The 24471-nt window shown below is 39.4% G+C and overlaps 1 protein-coding gene across 9 annotated transcripts in view; it reads right to left on the bottom strand.

The window, feature by feature from the left end:
- The window catches only part of PDE4DIP (phosphodiesterase 4D interacting protein), a gene marked incomplete at both ends in the record, with an annotated part of 223864 nt that overhangs the window by 157463 nt on the left and 41930 nt on the right, over positions 1-24471 (bottom strand). For all 9 annotated transcript variants that reach the window (XM_082614136.1, XM_082614143.1, XM_082614148.1 and 6 more), the window contains 2 exons: positions 15781-15926; positions 21050-21105. In XM_082614136.1, the coding sequence (XP_082470262.1) occupies positions 15781-15926; positions 21050-21105 (202 nt within the window). The remainder of the gene's footprint in view (positions 1-15780; positions 15927-21049; positions 21106-24471) is intronic.

Genomic DNA, 24471 nt, shown 5'->3' with positions numbered 1-24471 from the left:
TAAAACAGAAGCAATATTGTAACAAATTCAATAAGGACTTTAAAAAAATGGTCCAAATCAAAAAAACTTTTTTAAAAATTTAGATATTGGATACATGGACAAGTGTTTTATTGTTCTTTGTATGTTCTTGTCTGTGAAATAGTTCATTATTTTAAAAAAACTATTTTAAATTGAATGAAACTAGGAATTACAGGAAGACAGCTTTCAATTAAATATAAGAATAAATTCTCTAGTAGAGTTGGATGTAATGAACTTATTGCCACACTCCATCCATACATTCATACATCAAATATTTACTTAGCACTTACATTATGAGAGATAGTAAATTTCCTGCCACAAAAAGGAATCAACTGAAACTAAAGAACCACTTGTCAGGGATATTGTTAAGAATCTTCACACATCCACCAGGAGTTAGTTCTGGAGAGCTTTTAAGGTCTTTAGCCATCCTGAGATTCTATGTTTGAAACATATTTTCTCATAGAAACGATATTACCAAAGACAGCACCAATGAGAGAGCTGTCACTTTTTGAAAGATCTCAGAGCACCCCACCAGCTCTCTTATGGTAGAGCCCTAAAAGGTAGTGGGAGTCTACCTGTTCAGACTGAGTGCTCTGGTTGCCTTGCGCAGGAAGAGGAAGAGGAGATAAGTGAGAATAAAGCACATGTTATTCCAAGACAAAAGCAGCAACAAGGACTGGGGACCTAAGGATGACCCTCAACAGACTTTGCTAACTGTTACATTTTCAAAACAGACCTGTGGGAAAGTCACACCAATGGCTAGAGAGTGCTTCCTGCTCTTTAGCACCCAGGAACCCTACTTGTTTTGGATTAGACGGCAGAGATAGACACGAAGGGATGGGGCAAGGAGAAGGAGGAGGATGGCTTGTTTCACATATAAATATTTTATTTGTAATACATCTATGTGTCTGGGAGTCCCTATGCTTTTCTGATAAAATCTAACTTGGAGAAATACAAAAGTTTAATTACTGGCTCTTTTGAATGACTTTGACTTGTATTACAAAATTAATTAGATATAATTACACTATCTTCACAACAACAATCACTTGTATAGGATTTGACAATATACAAAGCACTTCCATATATGTATTATTTCATTGTATCTTCATTACAACACTGTGAAGTAAGTGGATTGGATATTATTATCCCCATTTTATACTCCAGGAAAGTAAGACATCAGGAAGTTAGCCGATTTGCTTAGCTAGAAAGTGGAGGAGCACAGACTACAGCTTCCAGCAGTCTGACCCATACTTCATACTCATCAGGGCCTTAATCTGACACTAAGTGACCCCTGTGAACCTAGGGTTCCTCTGTGACTAATAAGGTACTTCCAATTCTACCTCAGGTCCCTGCATCTTTTCAAAAAGTATCCTTCATTATAAATAATACTGCTTGTGACCTCAGAGGATCTGACCACCTGAACCTATATAAAACATAGTTTTCTCCATTTTCAAGGTGACTAAACCAAAGTTAGTCCTCAAAAGATTAAACATAGGGTTACTATATGACCTAGCAATTCCACTCCTAGGTATACACCCAAGAGAAGTGATACATATGTCCACACAAAACAGAAGCATCATTCGCATAGTCAAAAAGCAGAAACATCCCACATATCCAAAAACAGAAGTTTGAATGCCAAAGTTTAGCATATCCATATAATGGAATACTACTCAGTCATAAAAAGGAATGAAGTATTGACACATGCTACAACATGAATGAACCTTGAAAACATTATATAATGTGAAATAAGCCAGGCACAAAAAGTCATATATTACATGATTCTATTTATATGAAATTTTCAGACTAGACAAATCCATAGGGAAATTAGATGAGTGGTTTCCAGGGCCTGGGGGAAGAGGGAACAGGAAATGACTACTAATGGGTATGATGGGTTTCTGGGGGGTGATGAAAATGTCCTGGAACTAGATCGTGGTAATTGTTGCACAACTCATTGAATATACAAAAAACATGGAATTGTACACTTTAAAAGGGTGAATTTTATGGAATGTAAATTACATTTCAAAAAAGCTGTTATTTAAAAAAGAAGAAAGAAACTAAAGCTGTGAGAAGTAACATGTCCAGTCCTTTGCCTTTTACAAAGGATTTTTTTGTGATAAAGATTCAAGTTCAATTCAATTCAATTCAGTTAAAAGCAAATGGTTTAGAACTGGCCATTTCTAAATGTATATTAATCCTATTTAGATTATGGGGCCCTAACATAAAGGCTAGATAAAGTATACTTTAAGTGGCCCTCAATATTAAATACTCATGGATTACTATGTTCTATCAAAAGTTAAAGTTTTGTTACAATCCTTAAATAAAACAGAAAGAAAACATGATCCACCCTATATTTTGACAGGAAAAACATACTCCTTAGGCTGCCCTGAAGAATATGCATAACTTCTGCAGAACATTCTAATAAGGAAAATGTCAGTCGAAGTCAATCAACTTGGTCTTCCACTCATCAACCTTTCACTTCCACACAGGGTTTCTGTCCAGTGTTCCAGAAGTCAGCTGTTGATGCCTGCCTCAGAAAGCAGACTGAGAACTCTACAAACATCTGGCTTTTTTTCTTTTGGGTTGCACAATAAACAAATCTTTCTTCTGAAACTCTATTTCTGAAATTTCAACATAATCCCTGAAGTTTTAGTCTTTTAAATGCTAAAATATTAACAATATCATTCCATTTTTTCCCCTTAAACTCAAAAGCATACTGATACCCATCCTCTACACAGTCTTTTCTTGAAATACATGGCCTGATGGCAAGACAGCTAACAACAGAGCTATTATATCAGGTCAATAAATAAACCCTGTCTTAGGCAGCATCATTGTGTAGATAAATGGCAGGGGTTCCAGTGATGTTCCTGCTGCCTTCCCCAACCATAGATACACACCCACACCACCCCCAATGATCCTGGAATAACAGGGTGTTGTCATCATCATATTGGAGCACTACGAACTATATAAAAACAAAACAAAACAAATAACAACTTCCCTGGTTACCAAAAATAAATGGCCCAGCCAGAAATAGCACTGTCAGAGACAGTTAAATGAGTTCCATGGCAAACAACAGTTGAGCTGCACTGATGCTGGGAGCTCCCAAGGATTCCTAGGCTCCAAACTAGATTCTCCCACAGTTTGGCCCGACCAACAAGAGCAGGACTTGGTGTTGTTTCTTTACAACTGGTTCGACCCCGGAAGATTATTTGCTGAGCTTTTAGTATTCAGAGGGAACGTGTCAATTTACGGCCTCACCTATTTTTCTAGATTTTCATTAATTCTTTCTCCATCCTTCTCTAGGAAAGAAGGTGATTTCAAAGTCACAATTAGGACTTTGTCTAGGCATAAGAGCTGAGTTCACAGTGATACCATGAATAACCATGGCAGTAACAATAAGGCTTTGACCGAGAGGAGCAGGTGGTAGGGGGACATAAAACCAGCTTGAACCCCATTCTATACTCTAGTGCTCCAGCCATGACAAAAAGCCTCCTGTTGATGAACTTGCTCTCTGCTGTCTCCAGGACTTTTCATGGGTAGCAGTGTCAGCCTGGAAAGTCATTCCCCTTCAATTTCCATTCAGCTCTGACTTCACTATCTCCAACTAGCCTGTACGGATTTGAATTAGATATTACCTACTAAAGGAAGCCCATCTGACCCTAAAGTCTGGGTAAGGGTCCCTCCTGAGTGCCTCCACAGCACTGTAATGATTACATTCTGCTGTAATTGGCTAATCTGTAAACTCCATGGCAGGAACCACGTTTGCCTATCCATTATTGTATGTGCAGTGCTTAAGACATTATGTTGTATACATATGTTGTATACAGTAAGCACTTTAGAAATATTTGTTGAATGATTAGATAAATAAAAGGAATGCACACGATTAAAAATTCAGATAATACCAAAACTTATAAAGAAGGTAAAAATCATGGCTAATCCTATCACCCAGACCTAATCACTTTAAATATTTTGGTGTATATCCTTCCAGACATTTCTAGTTTTTCTCCCTCAAAAATGAGATCTTATAAATACTATGATATCGCTTATATGTGGAATCTAAAAAATACAACAAACTAGTGAATATAACATAAAAGAAGCAGACTCACAGACACAGAGAACAAACTAGTGGTTACCAGTGGGGAGGGAGGGGCAGTATAGGGGTGGGGGAGTGAAGGTACAAACTGTTGGGTGTAAGATAGGTTCAAGGATGTGCTGTGTAACAAATAGCCAATATTTTTAATAATGGAAATGGAAAGTAACCTTTAAAAATTGTGTAAAAATAAACGTTTTTTAAAGAGATCTTATTTTATGTAATATTCAAATTGTTGTTGTTCTGTTGTTTAATCTTAAATTTGTTATTATTATTACAGACATCCTTCCAAATCAGTACATTGCTCTGTGATGCTCTGTTGTATGTGTACCATGGCTGAAATAATCAATCCTTGCCTTGATGGATAATAGATTGTTTCTAATATTTTATTAGTATAAAATCACTGAAACATTCATCCTTCAACACACACCTTTTCATACTTGATCACTGTGCATGTAAAACTAGAACAGGCCTGGCACATAGATTGTACCCACATACTGAGTAGATGAACAAACAAATGAATAAGGGGAGCAACTGCACATAGAGAGGCATAATGAAATTGTGGCTAAGCGTTCAGGTTCTGGAATCGGTACACTTCTGTTAAAGTCCCAGCTCTAGCACTTTCTAGCAATCACTAGTCTTTTCCTAGCTTCAGTGTCCCTCCCTGTACAAATGAAAATAATGGTTGTATCAACCTCAAAAGACTGTTTTCAGGGCTTCCCTGGTGGTGCAGTGGTTGAGAGTCCACCTGCCAATGCAGGGGACACAGGTTCGTGCCCCGGTCGGGGAAGATCCCACATGCCGCGGAGCAGCTAGGCCCGTGAGCCATGGCTGCTGAGCCTGTGCGTCCGGAGCCTGTGCTCCGCGACGGGAGAGGCCACAGCAATGAGAGGCCTGCGTACCGCAAAAAAAAACAAAAGACTGTTTTCAGAACTGAATAAGATAATGCAAGTCAGGTGCATTCACAGAGGTCTGCACACTGTAGTACTCAATAAATATTAATTGATATCATTATTTTTGTTATTTTAAAATTTTATCATTGGAATGGAAATTCCTCAAGTCCATAGGAAGAAAGACAGAGCTTCTCTTCATACAGTGAAGAGGAGAAGACAACAAGTCTAATGAGGACACAGAGAGGAGATAACAAAAAATAAGAAGGATTATTCTCATTCAAGTGCCATTTTCTCTGTGGAAGTGACTGCTCTTTTATGTGTTGGTAACCATACCTTCCAGAACTTTCAGGGTTGTTCAGTTTTTGTAATTTCATTCTTTTTGATAAAGTTACTTTGTTAATTTTGTAACCAAATGTGAGCCAATATTTATAACTTTATAAAGTTTACTATACATATGAATACAAATTAGAAAAAATGTTTTGTCCTAACATCTAGGTTTTTTTTTTTTTTTTTTCTTTTTCTTTTTGCGGTATGCGGACCTCTCACTGTTGTGGCCTCTCCCGTTGCGGAGCACAGGCTCTGGACGCGCAGGCTCAACAGCCATTGCTCACGGGCCCAGCCACTCTGCGGCATGTAGGATCTTCCCAGACCGGGGCACGACCCGTGTCCCCTGCTTCGGCAGGAGGACTCTCAACCACTGCGCCACCAGGGAAGACCCTAACATCTAGGTTTTAAAGACATACATTTGATTGGCAATTACTCTAATCTTGTGATCTCTTCCACTGGTGCCTTAGATGTTATTTAAATTAAATTTCGAGTAATTTAAATTTCTTATGTCCCTAATCAGAGTGTATGCTCTCTGAGAATGGTAACTCATATACATCTCTGCATCCTCTACAGCACTCAGAATCATTCCTTTTATTCATAGTTCTTAAGAAAAATGTGATTGATTTGATGCCTATTTTTGGCAGTGTTGCTTAGGAATGAAAATGTTGCCGAAGTTCTGTGGAGTGACTGTGTGGAATCCCTCCTAAAAGTCATGTTTAACAAGAAAGAAAAAATCCTGTGCTTATGATTGCTGAAAGTTTCAGATTTATCCCCCCTTCCCTTCTCATCTAATAACTTTTTGAAAGTCTCAAGACTTTGTGAAACCAAAACCAGTATGCTTGGGGCACTGTGGTTTGAGGAACATAAATGCCATTTTCAAAAAAAAAAAAAAAGAAAGAAAATGTACTTCACCAGTAGCTTTCATTTTCCAAGGCTGTAATTAAAGAAAAACTCAAGAAGCACTTGAAATGGCTGGACCGAAAGGCAGAAGTCACATGACCCAGACTCACCTAAACTAGAACAAGAAACCCAGGCCGTGATAACTCAGATCTCCATAAATGTAGAAGAGTCCCTTTTAGGACTCACTCCCCGCACCCCACACCCCAGACTTCAAGACCCAAGTGGAAAAATTTGCCAGGATGGGTGGGGCCTCAACAGGCTGACTCACTGTGGTTGGATTCAGACTGCCCAGAAAAGCTAGCTTCAGACTATAATTAAGCAAACACTGCAGCTGGTCTTGTTGGCATTTTCATGTTAAAGACAACATTATTAGAAAATGTGTAAACAGGGGAGGGCAGTGGAGGCCTCCTCTAGACCTTAAAGCCACAGACCCCTACCCTTTCCATGGCTTTTCTGTATATAGCATTTGCCATTTTGATTCTCTGCATAGAACCAAATTGCACACGTTGCACTAATGTAACCTCTCCTCCTCTGAATGGTCCTTTCATTTCCCCAAGAACCTTGACTCTTGGAATTATCTTGGCTCTGCCACTTTATACCTGTAATAGCTTACATCAAGTTCTTTGAGTCTTGGTCTCTTCACTCATATAATGGATGTAATATAATATCTAATATCTATCTCATAAGTTAGGAAAATGAACTGAAAAAGAGCTGAAATAAAATGTGTTAAATGTCTAAAAAGTGCCTTGTGTTTAATAAACACTCAATAAATATTATTATTAGCTATTATTATGATCTTCTTAATAACTCCTGTCAAATATTTCAAAAGGCCTCTGCTTTCTCTCTCTTACTTTACATTTATAATTTTATGATCCCAGTTTAGGTAGACAGTTATCTCCCTTTAAACTCACCATTAAAAATAAGTGTACTGGGCTTCCCTGGTGGCGCAGTGGTTGGGAGTCCACCTGCTGATGCAGGGGACACGGGTTCGTGCCCCGGTCTGGGAAGATCCCACATACCGTGGAGCGGCTGGGCCCGTGAGCCACAGCCGCTGAGCCTGCGCGTCCGGAGCCTGTGCTCCGCAACGGGAGAGGCCGCAGCGGTGAGAGGTCCGTGTACCGCAAAAAAATAAATAAATAAATGTACTTTTCCCACCTGGCTCTGTAGTACAATGGATAGCGCATTGGACTTATAAAAATAAATGTATTTTTCCTGACTTCTCACTTTCCTATCCTAACCAATTAATTAATATACCAATACCCTCTTTAGAATCATTTTACTTACTGTGAATATACTCAGTGAATACTGAAGTAGAGGCCAGGGGGAATACAAATCCAATATAACACCTAATCTTGAACACTTTTCAACAAATTTAGTTTAATTGATGAACATCTACTGAGCATTTACTAGGTACCAGCATTATGCCAGGTTCTAGAGACTAGAAAAAGGTGAACAAGAGGCTTTCTGCCTCTGAATTGCCTAGAGTCTGGGTATATATTTTGAGACTGGAGAATGAGGGGAGGCATCCTAAAAAGAAAAACAAATAAACAAAAAACTGGACCTGAACTGAAACTTGAAGGATGAGTAGGCTTTAACCAGGTAAAGAAGAGGAGAGAAAAATTATTCTAGGCAGCGGAACAGCCAGAACAAAGGCTTGGAAGTATGAAACAACTTTGAATTGCAAGCAGTTCAGAATTAATGGAATAGAAAGCATGTGATGGAGAATACTGGGAGATAAAAGTGGATTTACAGTTTACCTAGGGAAGATAGAACTGCACTCTGTGCCCATCTAGATAGGCGGAGCTCATGATTCCAGGCCTATATGAGTCAGCACTTTTATTACCACCAACATAGAAAGTACTATTTTAGGTCACAAAAATGACGAGTATTCTCAGCACATTATGAGTTGCTTGGTAAGTTCCTCTGTTACTCTTTGTGCCTTTATTTCCTGATTTGTAAACTGGTGTAATAATCATGCTTTCTTCACAGGGTTTCCATTAGCATTAAATGAGATGATATTGCACATACTTAGCACACTACTTGACACACAGAAAGTGATCAACACATGCTAGCTAGTGTTATCTATGTGCTGCTCTAGTCTCGCTCACCCCAGAGATGCTGGAGGTGGAGTGGGTGCTGTGATCAGTGAGAAAACATATAGGAGAGAATTTTTCTCAACATATGACTATGGCCATTTGACATATGACTATGTAAAATGACCCAACAACCTGTCAGGATTTGTAATCATGGTACCTAAACTCCATGATCCTGAAAAAGTCACAATCTCTATGAGTTCTGGTTCCCTCACTTGAAAATAGGAACAGTGATGCTTGTTTCATGCAGGTTTATAAAGACAAAATAAGGCAATTTATGAGAAGTACTTAACCCACTTCTCAAGTCTATAGTTCTGGAAAGAATAGAGATCACTCTATCAATGTATCTTCGGGGGGCGGGGGGAAGTGCCTTTGAAACAAAGCTGACAAGGTTTAAAAATTAATTAAATCATTCACTCATTCAAAAAGTACAAATGAAGCATACATACTGAGCAAAACTCTTTTATCATGGGAAGCAATACCTATTAATTTACTTCTACCAGTGTAAACTTGAGTAGGCTCATCTGTGTCACTATTTCTGACCCCTTACCCCTGCCTATCCTTCTCTAACCCCACTCATACTGTTGGTCGGGGATACAGAATGCAAGAAAAGAAAAGGAAAGAAAACTATATCTTCAAAGCTCTGTTCCCTTTGCCCCTTCCTCCTGCACCAATATAGTGAAGAAAAAGGCTGTCACTTTCACTTGCTAATTGACCAATGATGTATTTTCCATAATGTGCCAGTATTTACATTTTTAGTGTATTATCCCTTACTCTGGAATCAAAGGCTCTTTTCCCTAGAATTTCCAACATCAACAAATATTTCAGAAGCAATCACATTAACTGATCAATTAATTTTTACTGATTAAGTATCTTTAATATTACTTCTTTCCTTGTTCTGTTTTTTTTCTTTCTTTTACATCTTTATTGGAGTATAATTGCTTTACCATAGTGTGTTAGTTTCTGCTTTATAACAAAGTGAATCAGTTATACATATACATACGTTCCCATATCTCCTCCCTCTTGCATCTCCCTCCCTCCCACCCAACCAGGTCGTCACAAAGCAACAAGCTGATCTCCCTGTGCTATGTGGCTGATTCCCACTAGCTATCTATTTTATGTTTGGTAGTGTATATATGTCCATGCCACTCTCTCACTTCGTCCCAGCTTACCCTTCCCCCTCCCCATATCCTCAAGTCCATTCTCTAGTAGGTCTGTAAATTTATTCCCGTCTTACCCCTAGGTTCTTCATGACATTTTTTTTTCTTAGATTCCATACATATGTGTTAGCATACGGTATTTGTCTTTCTCTTTCTGACTTACTTCACTCTGTATGACAAACTCTAGGTCCATCCACCTCACTACAAGTAACTCAATTTCATTTCTTTTTATGGCTGAGTAATATTCCATTGTATATATGTGCCACATCTTCTTTCCCATTCATCCGATGATGGACACTTAGGTTGTTTCCATCTCCTGGCTATTGTAAATAGAGCTGTAATGAACATTTTGGTACATGACTCTCTTTGAATTATGGTTTTCTCAGGGTATATGCCCAGTAGTGGGATTGCTGGGTCATATGGTAGTTCTATTTGTAGTTTTTTTGTTTTGTTTTGTTTTTGCGGTACATGGGCATCTCACTGTTGTGGCCTCTTCCGTTGCAAAGCACAGGCTCCGGATGCGTAGACTCAACGGCCATGGCTCATGGGCCCAGCCACTCCACGGCATGTGGGATCTTCCCAGACCGGGGCACGAACCCGTGTCCCCTGCATCGGCAGGCGGACTCTCAACCACTGTGCCACCAGGGAAGCCCCTATTTGTAGTTTTTTAAGGAACCTCCATACTGTTCTCCATAGTGGCTGTACCATTTCACATTCCCACCAGCAGTGCAAGAGGGTTCCCTTTTCTCCACACCCTCTCCAGCATTTATTGTTTCTAGATTTTTTGATGATGGCCATTCTGACCGGTGTGAGATGATATCTCATTGTAGTTTTGATTTGCATTTCTCTAATGATTAATGATGTTGAGCATTCTTTCATGCGTTTGTTGGCAATCTGTATATCTTCTTTGGAAATAGAAGTGTCTATTTAGGTCTTCTGCCCATTTTTGGATTGGGCTGTTTGTTTTTTTGTTATTGAGCTGCATGAGCTGCTTGTAAATTTTGGAGATTAATCCTTTGTCAGTTGCTTCATTTGCAAATATTTTCTCCCATTCTGAGGGTTGTCTTTTGGTCTTGTTTATGGTTTCCTTTGCTGTGCAAAAGCTTTTAAGTTTCATTAGGTCTCATTTGTTTATTTTTGTTTTTGTTTCCATTTGTCTAGGAGGTGGGTCAAAAAGGATCTTGCTGTGATTTATGTCATAGAATGTTCTGCCTATGTTTTCCTCTAAGAGTTTGATAGTTTCTGGCCTTACATTTAGGGCTTTAATCCACTTTGAGCTTATTTTTGTGTATGGTGTTAGGGAGTGTTCTAATCTCATACTTTTACATGTAGCTGTCCAGTTTCCCCAGCACCACTTATTGAAGAGGCTGTCCTTTCTCCACTGTACATTCCTGCCTCCTTTATCAAAGATAAGGTGACCATATGTGCGTGGGTTTATCTCTGGGCTTTCTACCCTGTTCCATTGATCTATATTTCTGTTTTTGTGCCAGTACCATACTGTCTTGATTACTGTAGCTTTGTAGTATAGTCTGAAGTCAGGGAGCCTGATTAATCCAGCTCTGCTTTTCGTTCTCAAGATTGCTTTGGCTATTCAGGGTCTTTTGTGTTTCCATACAAATTGTGAAATTTATTGCTCTAGTTCTGTGAAAAATGCCAGTGGTAGTTTGATAGGGATTGTATTAAATCTGTAGATTGCTTTGGGTAGTAGAGTCATTTTCACAATGTTGATTCTTCCAATCCAAGAACATGATATATCTCTCCATCTATTTGTATCATCTTTAATTTCTTTCATCAGTGTCTTATAATTTTCTGCATACAGGTCTTTTGTCTCCTTAGGTAGGTTTATTCCTAGATATTTTATTCTTTTTGTTGCAATGGTAAATGGGAGTGTTTTCTTGATTTCACTTTCAGATTTTTCATCATTAGTGTATAGGAATGCCAGAGATTTCTGTGCATTAATTTTGTATCCTGCTACTTTACCAAATTCATTGATGAGCTCTAGTAGTTTTCTGGTAGCATCTTTAAGATTCTCTATGTATAGTATCATGTCATCTGCAAACAGTGACAGCTTTACTTCTTCTTTTCCGATTTGGATTCCTTTTATTTCCTTTTCTTCTCTGATTGCTGTGGCTAAAACTTCCAAAACTATGTTGAATAAGAGTGGTGAGAGGGGGCAACCTTGTCTTGTTCCTGATCTTAGTGGAAATGCTTTCAGTTTTTCATCATTGAGGACAAGGTTGGTTGTGGGTTTGTCATATATGGCCTTTATTATGTTGAGGAAAGTTCCCTCTATGCCTGCTTTCTGCAGGGTTTTTATCATAAATGGGTGTTGAATTTTGTCAAAAGCTTTCTTTGCATCTATTGAGATGATCATATGGTTTTTCTCCTTCAATTTGTTAATATGGTGTATCACGTTGATTGATTTGCTTATATTGAAGAATCCTTGCATTCCTGGAATAAACCCCACTTGATCATGGTGTATGATCCTTTTAATGTGCTGTTGGATTCTGTTTGCTAGTATTTTGTTGAGGATTTTTGCATCTATGTTCATCAATGATATTGGCCTGTAGTTTTCTTTCTTTGTGACATCCTTGTCTGGTTTTGGTGGTGGCCTCGTAGAATGAGTTTGGGAGTGTTCCTCCCTCTCCTATATTTTGGAGGAGTTTGAGAAGGATAGGTGTTAGCTCTTCTCTAAATGTTTGATAGAATTCGCCTGTGAAGCCATCTGGTCCTGGGTTTTTGTTTGTTGGAAAATTTTTAATCACAGTTTCAATTTCAGTGCTTGTGATTGGTCTGTTCATACTTTCTATTTCTTCCTGATTCAGTCTTGGCAGGTTGTGCATTTCTAAGAATTTGTCCATTTCTTCCAGGTTGTCCATTTTATTGGCATAGAGTTTCTTGTAGAAATCTCTCATGATCTTTTGTATTTCTGCAGTGTCAGTTGTTACTTCTTTTTCATTTCTAATTCTATTGATTTGAGTCTTCTCCCTTTTTTTCTTGATGAGTCTGGCTAATGGTTTATCAATTTTGTTTATCTTCTCAAAGAACCACTTTTAGTTTTATTGATCTTTGTTATCGTTTCCCTCATTTCTTTTCCATTTATTTCTGATCTGATCTTTATGATTTCTTTCCTTCTGCTAACTTTGGGGTTTTTTTCTTCTTCTTTCTCTAATTGCTTTAGGTGCAAGGTTAGGTTGTTTATTCAAGATGTTTCCTGTTTCTTAAGGTAGGATTGTATTGCTATAAACTTCCTCTTTCCTTGTTTTAAGTCTCCCTCCTTACCTCCCTTGACTAAGTCTGTTCAGGCTGCTTTAAGAAAATATCACAGACTGGGTAGCTTATAAACAACTGAAGTTTATTTCTCACAGTTCTGGAGGGTGGAAGTCAAAGATCATGGTGGCAGCCTGGTCAGGTGAGGGTTCTCTTCTGGGTCACAGAATTCTTGTATCCTCCATGGTGGAAGGGGTTAGAAATCTCTCTGGAGCCTCTTTCATAAGGCACTAATCTCATCCATGAGGGCTCCACCCTCATGACTTAAGCACCTTCCAAAGGCCCCACTTCCCAGTGCCATCACCTTTAGGGGTTAGTATCTCAACACATGAATTTTGAGCAAACACAAACATTCAGAACATAGGGTCCCTCTAGCCCAGTCTCTTATCAGATCTATACATGAACATACTTCTCTTCCTTTCACCCAAATTTCCCCTTTGTCCGGAATATTACATCTTCTTCTCTAACTGGTAAAACCTAACTGAACTTTGAAGACCTCACTAAATGTGCAGCCCCATGAGAGGTGTCCTCTTGTAGGAGGCCCTTCTCTGTCCTTTAATAAAATTAAACATTCTCTCTCAAGATCTCAGAGTACACTGTCCTTATCTTTACCTTAAGGACACCTTATATTGTAAGTAATGCAATGTCTGTACTTCCCAATAGACTATTACTAAGGATAGGAATAGCATCTTATTTGAAGTGATCAAGTATTTGTTGCAGGGATAAGTGAAGTAAGGATGGCGCCATGGTCTGAATGTGTCCCCCTTGCCCCCATTCATATGTTGAAATCCTAAACTTCAAAGATGATGGTACTGTATTAGGAGATGGGCCTTTGGGTTTCATGTCTTATAAAAGAAGCTTCAGAAAGATCCCTAGCCCCTTCTGCCATATAAGAACATAGTGAAAAGGCATCAGCTATGAACCAGTAAGAGGGCCTTCACAAGAAGGTAACCATGCTGGTGCCCTGATCTTGGACTTCCACCCTCTAGGACTGTGAGAAATAAATTTCTGTTGTTTATAAGCTACCCAGTCTGAGTTATAGTAGCCTGAATGGACTAAGACAGATGGATTCCTGGCTGCCCAGCCCAGGCCTGTATCTCTTTGACATCTGCTTCATGCCCTGGAGGAGCCGACCTTTCTCTGGCACAAACCTTTAATATGTCCCTTTCCCCTTTCCGAGTACAGATCTCATCCTTTATCCCAAGGCTACTGAATGCATGATTTAAACTTTAGAGAAAATATCATGTTATTTAGTGTTTTACCAGTTTTTAGGGTGGGACATTGTAATGTGTCACTCTCCCTCCTACATTTTTTTTCTAACTAATGTTTCCTCTAATTTTCAAATCCTTTCATGGAGATTCTTCATACAGCAGGTGCTATCATTCAAAGTCTACAGAATGAATGGATGTAAGAATGAACAGACCTGTGAGCAGGTCACAGCTTGGTTTACTGACAATGACCATTCTGACAAATGCATGTGCTGTAGCCTCATTGTGATTTATATACTGCTTGACACATAGGGGAGAGACATGTAAAATATCTCTTATTGGCCTTTTCTTTGCATCCTACCTTGGTTTCTGTCAGTGGTTCCCAGCATTGAGGAGTAAGGACTCACCAGCGATATTAGACCTATTGCTCAGAGAAAAAGACTTAGGACTCCACAGTTGAAAGTCAGCTGACCCCTGCTCATCACCCAGCTCAGCCCATTATTTTCCCGCTCCCACAGCACCTGGGCATTCATCTGATCAGTGGAGGTGACACCCTTCATTTCTATGATCCAAATCACCTCTCCACCAAAAGGAGCATGCAGGCCGACTGCCTTTCAGAGAGCACCCTCACAGCTTTGGGGAGTGCCGCAGCTCCGCTCACCCTTTCTGCATTGCAGTAGATGCAAAAGGCAGAAAAGAGGAGGGGGTGGGTGGTACTGCCCCACTCCTACCACCAGCACCACAGCTGTTCAGAGGGTTAGTCTTCAAAACCACTTAATATTCCTGCAAACTCTGTCTTTAAAAAAAAAAAAAAAAAAACGGTGGCCATGACAACTCTGAGCACAAAAACCAAGAGTGGGCTGTTTAGATTCTCAGGCACACATTATATGGAACACATTCTTTGTCCACAGGAATGTCTGGTAGGATGTACATTAGGTCCTAGTGAAACATTTCTATTTACAAATTGAAAGAAGACAGGGTAAACACATGTCAACACTACTTTATTAACCTTTTTTTGAAAATGGAATTTTTATTTTATATAACAAAAGCTATCAGTTCAAGAATGAAAGAATCCCACACATCTCAGGGCATTTTTACACGGTATTCATGTGTGTCCTGATTCCTGGGCAACCCCCAGGGGGCACCAAAGAGCTGTTTCCTTTTTTAGCACACAGGGATATAAGAAATCCTGGGTGCTCTTTCCAGGCCGTAGATAGGTTCCAGTAGGTAGGTTCTATTGTGCAGACCTCCTTGGATCAAACCAGGGCACAGGGAACTGGGGGCCTGTATTACATTGTCAGTAATTTGGCTTTTGGCCAAATCTAAGGATAAAACTATCAAGATGCAGAGCACTTCAAGAGTTAAATCAGGAGTTTCAAGCAACAATGCCAGATTCTTGTTGAGAAGCAAATGGCTGTGGCTGAGCCACTTCATGCTGCAGACGGTATCCAGATATCCAGAGTGGTCCAAGCCAGCAGCAGAGCATATAATGCCAGCCGACTGACTAGGTCTCCTGTGCTCACTACGGCCCACCTACAGATTCTTGGGGTGCCATTTAAACTTCCTAAATTTATCTGAGAAGTAAACCAGGGGTAAAAATGTTAAGACAGAAATAGTGGTACGGGCAATTGCCCATGAACCACAGTGCTCAGCATATAGCTAACAGTGCATAAGCTTATTGGGATAAATGCTATTGAAAGAGACAACATTTTGATAAGAACACCCATAATCCAAGCTAAATTATGGGTCATATTTTTATAAGACACCACTATCCCCTGATACTCCTTCTAACTGGGATAACAATTATCCACCCATGTGACTTACCCTCTCAAAGTCTCGAAGAGCCTGGGTCTGCACCTGAAGGGGTCTTTCAAATGCTCTCAAGGAATGCCCAAAGGGGACCTTCTCACCACTTCTCCAGGTCTGTGACTGTGCTGGAGGGCCTCGATCTTTGGTGTCACTAAGAAAAGCTGCCAGTGAAACAGAACAACAGAAAATTGTATAAAATAGTGGCATTATGATCATCCCAACCTGCATGTTCCAGCAGAATTTGGTTTCTGCAAAATATGAACCAATTCTAGGCCACAGAGAAGCAGTTCACATACAGTAGCCTGTGGTAGATCATACTAGTAGTGGTCCCCAGCACAGCACACTAGGTTATGTCCACACGCCTTTGTCATGTGATGTTCCTTCTCCTGTCATCAAGAAGTGGGGTCTATTTCTCTACCCCTTGAATCTGGGTTGGCTTAGTGACTTGCTTTGACCTAGAGAATGTGATGAAAATGCTGCTGTTGGATACGTTCAGGAAACTAGGCCTTGAGAGGCCTTGCATTTCTGTCCTTGCCTTCCTAAAACCCCAAGACTACCTTGTTGTGAAGAAGCCCAGACTACCTTCCAGGGGGAGGAAAGGCCAAGTACAGGGGGAATGAAGATGCCAGTCACCACTGCCAGACACTTGAGAAAGCCTGTCTCGGACCCTCATTCCTAGTCAAGCTGTCAGATTGTAGAAACAATAAACGTTGGAGAGGGTGTGGAGAAAAGGGAACACTCTTGCACTGTTGGTGGGAATGTAAATTGATAGAGCCACTGTGCAGAACAGTATGGAGGTTCCTTAAAAAACTAAAAATAGAACTACCATATGACCCAGCAATCCAACTACTGGGCATATACCCTGAGAAAACCATAATTCAAAAAGATGCATGTACCACAATATTCATTGCAGCACTATTTACAATAGCCAGGACATGGAAGCAACCTAAATGTCCATTGACAGATGAATGGATAAAGAAGATGTGGCACATATATACAATGGAATATTACTCAGCCATAAAAAGGAACAAAACTGACTTATTTGTAATGAGGTGGATGGACCTAGAGTCTGTCATACAGATTGAAGTCAGAAAGAGAAAAACAAATACCATATGCTAACGTATATGTATGGAATCTAAAAAAACAGTACTGATGAAGCTAGGGGCAGGGCAGGAATGAAGACGCAGACGTAGAGAATGGACTTGAGGACACGGGGGGGAATGGGAAGCTGGGATGAAGTGAGAGAGTAGCACTGACTTATATACACTACCAAATGTAAAATGGATGGCTAGTGGGAAGCAGCTGCATAGCACAGGGAGATCAGCTCGATGCTTTGTGACGACCTAGAGGGGTGGGATAGGGAGGGTGGGAGGGAGGCTCAAGAGGGAGGGGATATAGGGATATATGTATACCTATAGCTGATTCACTTTGTTATACAGCAGAAGCTAACATGCCATTGTAAAGCAATTATACTCCAATAAAGACATTAAAAAAAAGCTGTCAGATTATTTGAGTGATGGCAGTTATTTGAGTGATCCCAAGTGAGACCAACAGAAGAAATGCCCAGTTTGCTAACATCCAGGATTGTGAGAAATAATAAACCACTGTTGTTTTAAGCTTGAGTGGGCAAACTTTTTCTTAAAGGGCCAGATAGTAAATATTTTAGGCTCATGGGCATCAACTCTGTCACAGCTACTCAACTCTGACCTGGTAGTTCAAAGAACATGCAGAAAATATGGTAGTGAATGAGCATGACTGTGCTTTTATAAAACTTTGTTTACAAATACTGGCAATTGGGCCTATGGGCTGCAGTTTGCTGACCCCTGTTTTTAAGCCACTAAGTTTTATTTATTTATTTATTCATTATTTATTTTTAACATCTTTATTGGAGTATAATTACTTAACACTGTTGTGTTAGTTGCTGCTATATAACAAACGGAATCAACTATATGTATTTAAGCCACTAAGTTTTAGCGTGGTGTGTCACATGACCAAAGATAACTGAACCATAGCTTTATTTGAAATAAAAAATCAAGCTACTAGCTAAGAAGTATTTCTACAAAATCTCTCTACAGAGGATCTTTTAGGTTATTGTATAGGAATAATTTCATTTATAGTTACTGCAACCAGTGAAATAGACTGATGTGATTATTACACTCATTTAACTAATGAGTAAATAAAGGTTCAGCAAATTTGCTTGCCCAAGATTACATTGCAAAAAGTGGCAGAACCAATCCCACATTCCTTCCATTCAACCTTCCTAGCAGTATGCTAATACTGTGTTATTTTAGCAGGGAAGGGGATTGTAACAGGCCTGAGAGTCAGGGAAAAACAGGCAAAGGGGAAGAGACACAGTCTTTCCATTAACCAAAGGAAGCACTGCCCTGGGAGAAGCTAGTGAAGGCTAAGCTGCTACTCACCCTAGGCCTGCCTTGGAGAAGTAACACTGTGAAAGAATAAGAAATCAGGGCTTACTTCAAGCATGGTACGCAAATGACCACCGATTGAGGTGGGCTTGGGGTTGTAGACTCAGGCAGAAGACATAGAAAAATACATCTTTCTTGGCTGACGGTAAGAAGCAATGCACCTTTATTACTGAACAATTTTTTTTTTTAATCAGAAAGAATGACAGGCATAGCAACACACTGAGATCCATAGACAGTGTCAGTGCAAGTGAGAGTGAAATGGGCTCTAGGTGACTCTGTACCTCACTGAGGAACAGTTAACTAGACATAGACACATGGGCAAAGGCGTTCTGAAAGGGCCAAGAAGAAAAATACCACAATATGCTCTTTTTCTGTCCTTTCCTTTTCTTTTTTTCCCCTTTTTCTTTTCTCTTTCCTTCCTTCCTCCCTTGTATATTCTTATCTCCTTTGTCAAAAATTACTGGACCATATATGCATGGGCACCAAAAGCAAAGGCAACAAAAGCAAAAATAAACAAGTGGGACTACATCAAACTAAAAAGCTTCTGTTCAGCAAAGGAAACCATCAATAGAATGAAAGGGCAACCTATGGGATGGGAGAATATATGCCTCCCTCCCTCCTTCCCTCTTTCTCTTTCTTTCTACAAACTTTCCAGAAGGAATGCAAGAAAAAGTCCCCAGATGCTTCAATCAACTTCTCAGAATTTTTTTTAAATGCTCATTGCTGGGGTTCAAACCCTGGTCAGGGAACTAAGATCCCACAAGCCACAGGGCACGGCCAAAAAAAAAAAAAAAAAAAAAAAGAAGAGCATTCCCTGTTTAGAAAAAAAAAAAAAAGAAAGAAAGAAAAAGAAGAAAGACAAAAGGGTCAAGAAGATGATGACAAAGAGAAATATGAAGAAGATGAAGATCAAAAAAAAAATAATGATGATAAACAGTGTGGTTCCAGGGGCAGGTTTTTTCTTGTCTAGAAGTATTTAACTACTCATTACATAACCAATTTTAAAGAAAAAAAAGGGGGGGGAATGCAAGGCCATATGATTTATATGATTTGTTTTTAAACTGGACACTGTACAGTGTCTTTTCATGTTTGTACAAATAACGTACTATCAACTGTGTCTTTAGATAGCCCTATACTTAATGGTATTTTCAATAGCCACTAACCTTGCCTGATAGAGTACAGGGGTTTAAATTAGCACAGAAATTTAAAGCAGGTTTTATTGGTACACAGCACAAATTACTTACAGATAGAGTTGGGTTCTTTCCCATTTTCAATTGTCTTTGATTCAGTTTGTTCAAAATAAGTGTTGTCCTGTTAATTGCATACCACACTGTGATTGCAAATTAATAATAATAATAGTAGTAATAGTAATGGTTTTGTTAATAACTTGATATTTCTAAGTAAATGCAAATGTTTTAATTAAAATAAGTTAGAAAAAAATGATTTTTTCCACATTTAGGTGAAATTAAATAGGCAATTAAATGGAAGAAAATTTGATAAAATAACAATACATTACAGTTAGATTCATAGGATATGGTAAAAGATAAGAGCCTTTGAAGATTGGATATGGACACAACGAAAATGTTAAAGAAAAAAAGATTGGGTATGAATCCTGACCACTTGCTAATTGTGGGAATTTAGACAAATCTCTTAATTTTGCTAAGCATCACTGCCTCTGTAAAAAATGGGTATAATAATGTTTACCTCACAGAGCATTTATATGGATTAAATGAAATAATCAGTGAAAGTACCCAGCCTAATATTCTGCTTATAGTAGGCATTTTCTTCATTCCCCTTCTATTTTGCCCTAATCCTTCAATTTTTACCTCAAAATGGAGACTCTTGATGCTCAAAATGAGTATGGTAGGCCCGTAGAATTTATAGATTTCACATACACAATTACAAAGGCTAATTTTAAGTGACTCCAAAGTCCTTAACACATTCAAATTAAAAACTTTTTTCTACATTGTGCATGTGAACAATCTGTGCTTCAAGGCTGGTGTGAAAAGGCAACTCACTTAGCAAAGTAAGTAAAACACCAAGTGACTAAAAGTTTTTGTGAAAAATAGCTCCCAGAAGAGAGTTATTTTCACTTTGGTTTTGTAATTTAGGTAGACCCCTAGCTAATGTTAGTGCAGAAATGATATATTATTATGAATACATTAATAATAATAATATTTACTGGGTGTTTATTCCTTGACAAGCTCTGTACTAAGAGCTTTTCTAATCTCATTTATGAGGTTGACCCTGTTATTATACTCATTTTAATGGTATATTAGAGATTTCATTTCAGTGGAAGAATCTATCTTAATCATTTTACAAGTGACTTTAACTTGCAATTAAAGAACTGTTAAAAGTATGAAGAGTTGGGACTTCCCTGGTGGTGCAGTGGTTAAGAATCTGCCTGCCAATGTAAGGGACATGGGTTTGGGAAGATCCCACACGCCACGGAGCAACTAAGCCCGCAAGCCACAACTACTGAAGCCCGCGTGCCACAACTACAGAAGCTCATCCGCCTACAGCCCGTGCTCCACAACAAGAGAAGCCACAGCAATGAGAAGCCCGTGCACTACAACAAAGAGTAGCCCCCGCCTGACGCAACTAGAGAAAACCCGCGCGTAGCAATGAAGACCCAATGCAGCGAAAAATAAATAAATAAAATTTTTAAAAATTTAAAAATTAAAAAAAAGTATGAAGAGTTCGCATAAGTATTTCAGTTATGATTTACTGCACTGTTCTGGGAAGGTGGAGAATTATATACTACATGCCACGGTGAAATTAAAGGGTCTATAATTTAAGGGAATTATGATCAGCAGGAGACCAAGAATTTAGCAAAGCAAGGCCCACAACCTCCTTACCTGCTGCATGACTCGTTCTAGGTACCATCTCCCCATCATCTTCTGCAAAATAATCTCTGTGGAGAGAAATACATCGTTAACTGATGAGATACCACCCCACACAGTGTCCAGTCCCTGGGTGGCAAGACATCTATTTTTATTTATTTCTCCACAATCATTAAGCTAGTACTATGTATCAGGGACAGTGTTAAGTGCTGGAAAGACAAAGACAAACCCCACAGGAAGGGTTTCTATCCTCAATAGGTATTTGTAGAAACAGCCATTGGACAAACAGTTCCACAAGCACTGAATGACTGTTGTAGCAAGTGCTACAATAGGAATACGCAGAGTAATTTAACTAGTAGAGAGACTCAGAGAAACGGGCATTTAAACTGAGAGGAAGAGAATGTCAGCCAGATGAAAAACGGGAACAGAAGAGTGTTCCATCATGAGGGAACAGTAAGGACCCTGAGTCAGGGAGGAACTTGGCCTGTTAGAGGAACAGAGAAAGCCAATCTTGCAACCAGACCATGCAGGGCCCTGAGGGATGGGGTAAGGATATGAGTTTTATGTGCATGTCAATGGGAAACCACTGAAAGATTTTAAATGAGGGAATGAATGGTAAGTGACCAGATTTAGACTTTAGATCATTTTGGCTGCTGAGTGACACTGTGTAGAGGGAACAAAAGTAGTTGGGGAAAGCAAGAAGTTGTGACAGTTTTAACTAAGGAATAGGATAGGAGAAATGGAGAGAAGCAAAAAAAAAAAAAAAAAAATCAAGATATGTTTAGGAAGTAGAATTGACCTAGAAAACTTGGAAAACAAAGTCTATTAATGGAAATGTTAAAAACACCATGCTGCAGTAGCCAGAGGTGTATCTGTCCAGCACAGTGAAGGCCACAATTCCTAGCACAGAAGGGGAAAAAAAGTCTCAAAATGTATTAACAAATACTTGTTAAGCACTTACTGTGTTTTTAGGCACCAGTTTTAAGCTCCACAAATGTAGCAGTGAACAAAACAGACCAAAATGCCTGCACTCATGGAACTAATATTATAGTAAAAGGAAACAAACAAGCAAAATGTACAGTAGCAATTGGGGACAGATATTATAAAAAATTAATGTAGGTAATAGAGGTAGGGAATCCTGGAGCTATGGGGAGGAGAAAGGGATTTCAATTTTCAGGAGGCAAAGTTTCTCTGAGAAGAAATAATATGAGTATTTGGGCAGAGTCTTCTAAGCAGGGGACATCAAATGCAAAGGCTCTTAGGAGGGAGCATGCCAGAGCATTTCTGGAACAACAAGGAGGCCAGTGTGGCTGGGCAGACTGAGTAGCAGGAGGTGAGGTGAAGGAAATAATAGGAAAGTTGGGCAGAGGGCAGATTGTATAAAGCCTTTGGGACATTGACAGAAATTTAGTCACTGGAGTCTTGTGAGTCAATAAAAAGAGAGTGACGACTGTTTTGAAAGGTCTGGCTAATGTTTTGACAATAGACTCTCTGGGTGGGGAAGGCAGAAACAGAGAGGTGATTGCAATAATCCTACAGAGAGATGCTTTCAACATTTAGCTTATTCCTTAAACCCTTGGGTACTCCCAGTTAGTTGTTCTAAAAATAATTATATTGCCAGAGATTTAGAGGGCTTTTCTTTTTAAAAGCCAGAAGACATTCACAGAGAGGCGGAAGAGAGCCTGGCATTTATTTAGAAACTGTTGGTGTTCTTTCTTCTCTGCCTCAGGGCTGGATCTTGGCATGAATCTTCACTTTGTTAAGTTCCAGATGGACATGAAAGTACCAGACAGGGCAGGCTGGACTATACCCACCACCTGGTGATTCTTTATTATTCAAAAGCAGATCACCGGCTTTTGGGGTTCTTCCAGACCCTCTGTCTCTTCCCCTTCTCCACTTCTCATTAAAAACTTTCCCTGAGAGTGAAGAAGGAAAGAGATGAACGTACTACTTATGGATTTCCCTCTGTTGAGAAAAAGTAGGGCAAGGATTTTGAAACTATCAGCTAGAACAATGTCTTAATAAATTTGTGGGGAAAAAACTTATAACTAGCTGCTGCTATTCATGCACTGGATGGATTCCTTTGTGCTCAGCCCACAGACCTGGGTAACTGTGTATCTGCTGTCAGGAGCAAAGCCATTCCTCAGGCCAAATTCAGCCCATCCAACATGCTTGATTTGGTCAATACAAGGTTGATCCATTTCTAACTTCTCTTGCAAAATGAATGGGTCTGGCAATACTGGGCCTGCCTTCCCACACAGAGGGATAATCTGCTGCCTTTAAACAGAAGAGACATGTTCTCCAGTTTGTCACAGTTGCTGTCACTTCCTCTCCTTGTAATCCTAGCTCGTGCTCTCATTTATGATACTAGCCTGGCTCCTTATAGGTCTCTGAGGCTGTCACCCTGGTATAGATCAAATGCAGACAAAATTTTCATTTCTGCTTTAAGACACTGTCTTGGGTTACCTATTGGCTTTAGTACACAATTCATTAATTTGGGATGGTAAGCTACTAAGGGGCTTATAAGTCACTTTTACCTCTGGGCTTCAGCTTCCTTAAATATGTGTAAAAGACATGCATGAATTTCTAAGGTTCCTTGCAGTAATTACACAATTCTATTCTCCTAGATGCTAATAGTATTAAAACCCACTTTAATAGTTTCCAAGGATGGGGGAACTTTCCAGACATGATCTCATTCAATTCTCCTTGCTCCAAAGAGTCCACATTCTAGACCAGGAGAAAGTTACAAAAAGGCGATGCATATGCCACAAGATACTTCACCTTCTCCCCAGCCCCACGCTTACACTGAGCTGGCTGCCTGCCTATGAAGCAATAACCAGAAGGGTAGAGAGGTCACTTTGGATGAGTACTGAGTTAATGGGCTTTCTGTAGTCTCAGGAGATTTTTTTAAAATCCCTTTAACTCCGTTAACAGCTCAAGTTCCCTCTCATATTGCCAGAGAGTGGGGCTCACTCAGCTGCTCCGAAAGGTTGGTAAGGAATTTGATGCTTCCCCAGAGAAGGGGCACATGGTGAAGAAACACAGGGTATATGTCTAGGGGATTGCAATTTGTGACAATATCTGATAAACCAAAGTGCAAAGAAAATTGGGGTATGCTAGAGACAGACTCCAAGCCTGGCCACACAGACACACACACACACAGCAGTAACATATGTTGGTAAATTTTTCTCTATTACCCAAGCCCAGAAAAAATTGTATACCCTTGTCCTAGTTTCTCAAATTCAAGTGTTTCTAGTTTTTTTTTTTAAAAAAACATCAGTCAATGAATGACTCATGCTCAGCTAGCATGTGGTTCACTAGGGCACTTACAGCTCTCCTGCATAGATGTACATATATAATCTTTCTCCAAAGATACTTCTACCTTATCAATACATGTTACCTGCATGTTTCACCTCACATGCTTTTCTTGTATAAAT

The sequence above is a fragment of the Mesoplodon mirus genome (assembly GCF_964341445.2).
Source record: "Mesoplodon mirus genome assembly, chromosome: 3".
Classification (NCBI taxonomy): Eukaryota; Metazoa; Chordata; class Mammalia; order Artiodactyla; family Ziphiidae; genus Mesoplodon; species Mesoplodon mirus.
This window is presented reverse-complemented; position numbering and strand designations above follow the sequence as displayed.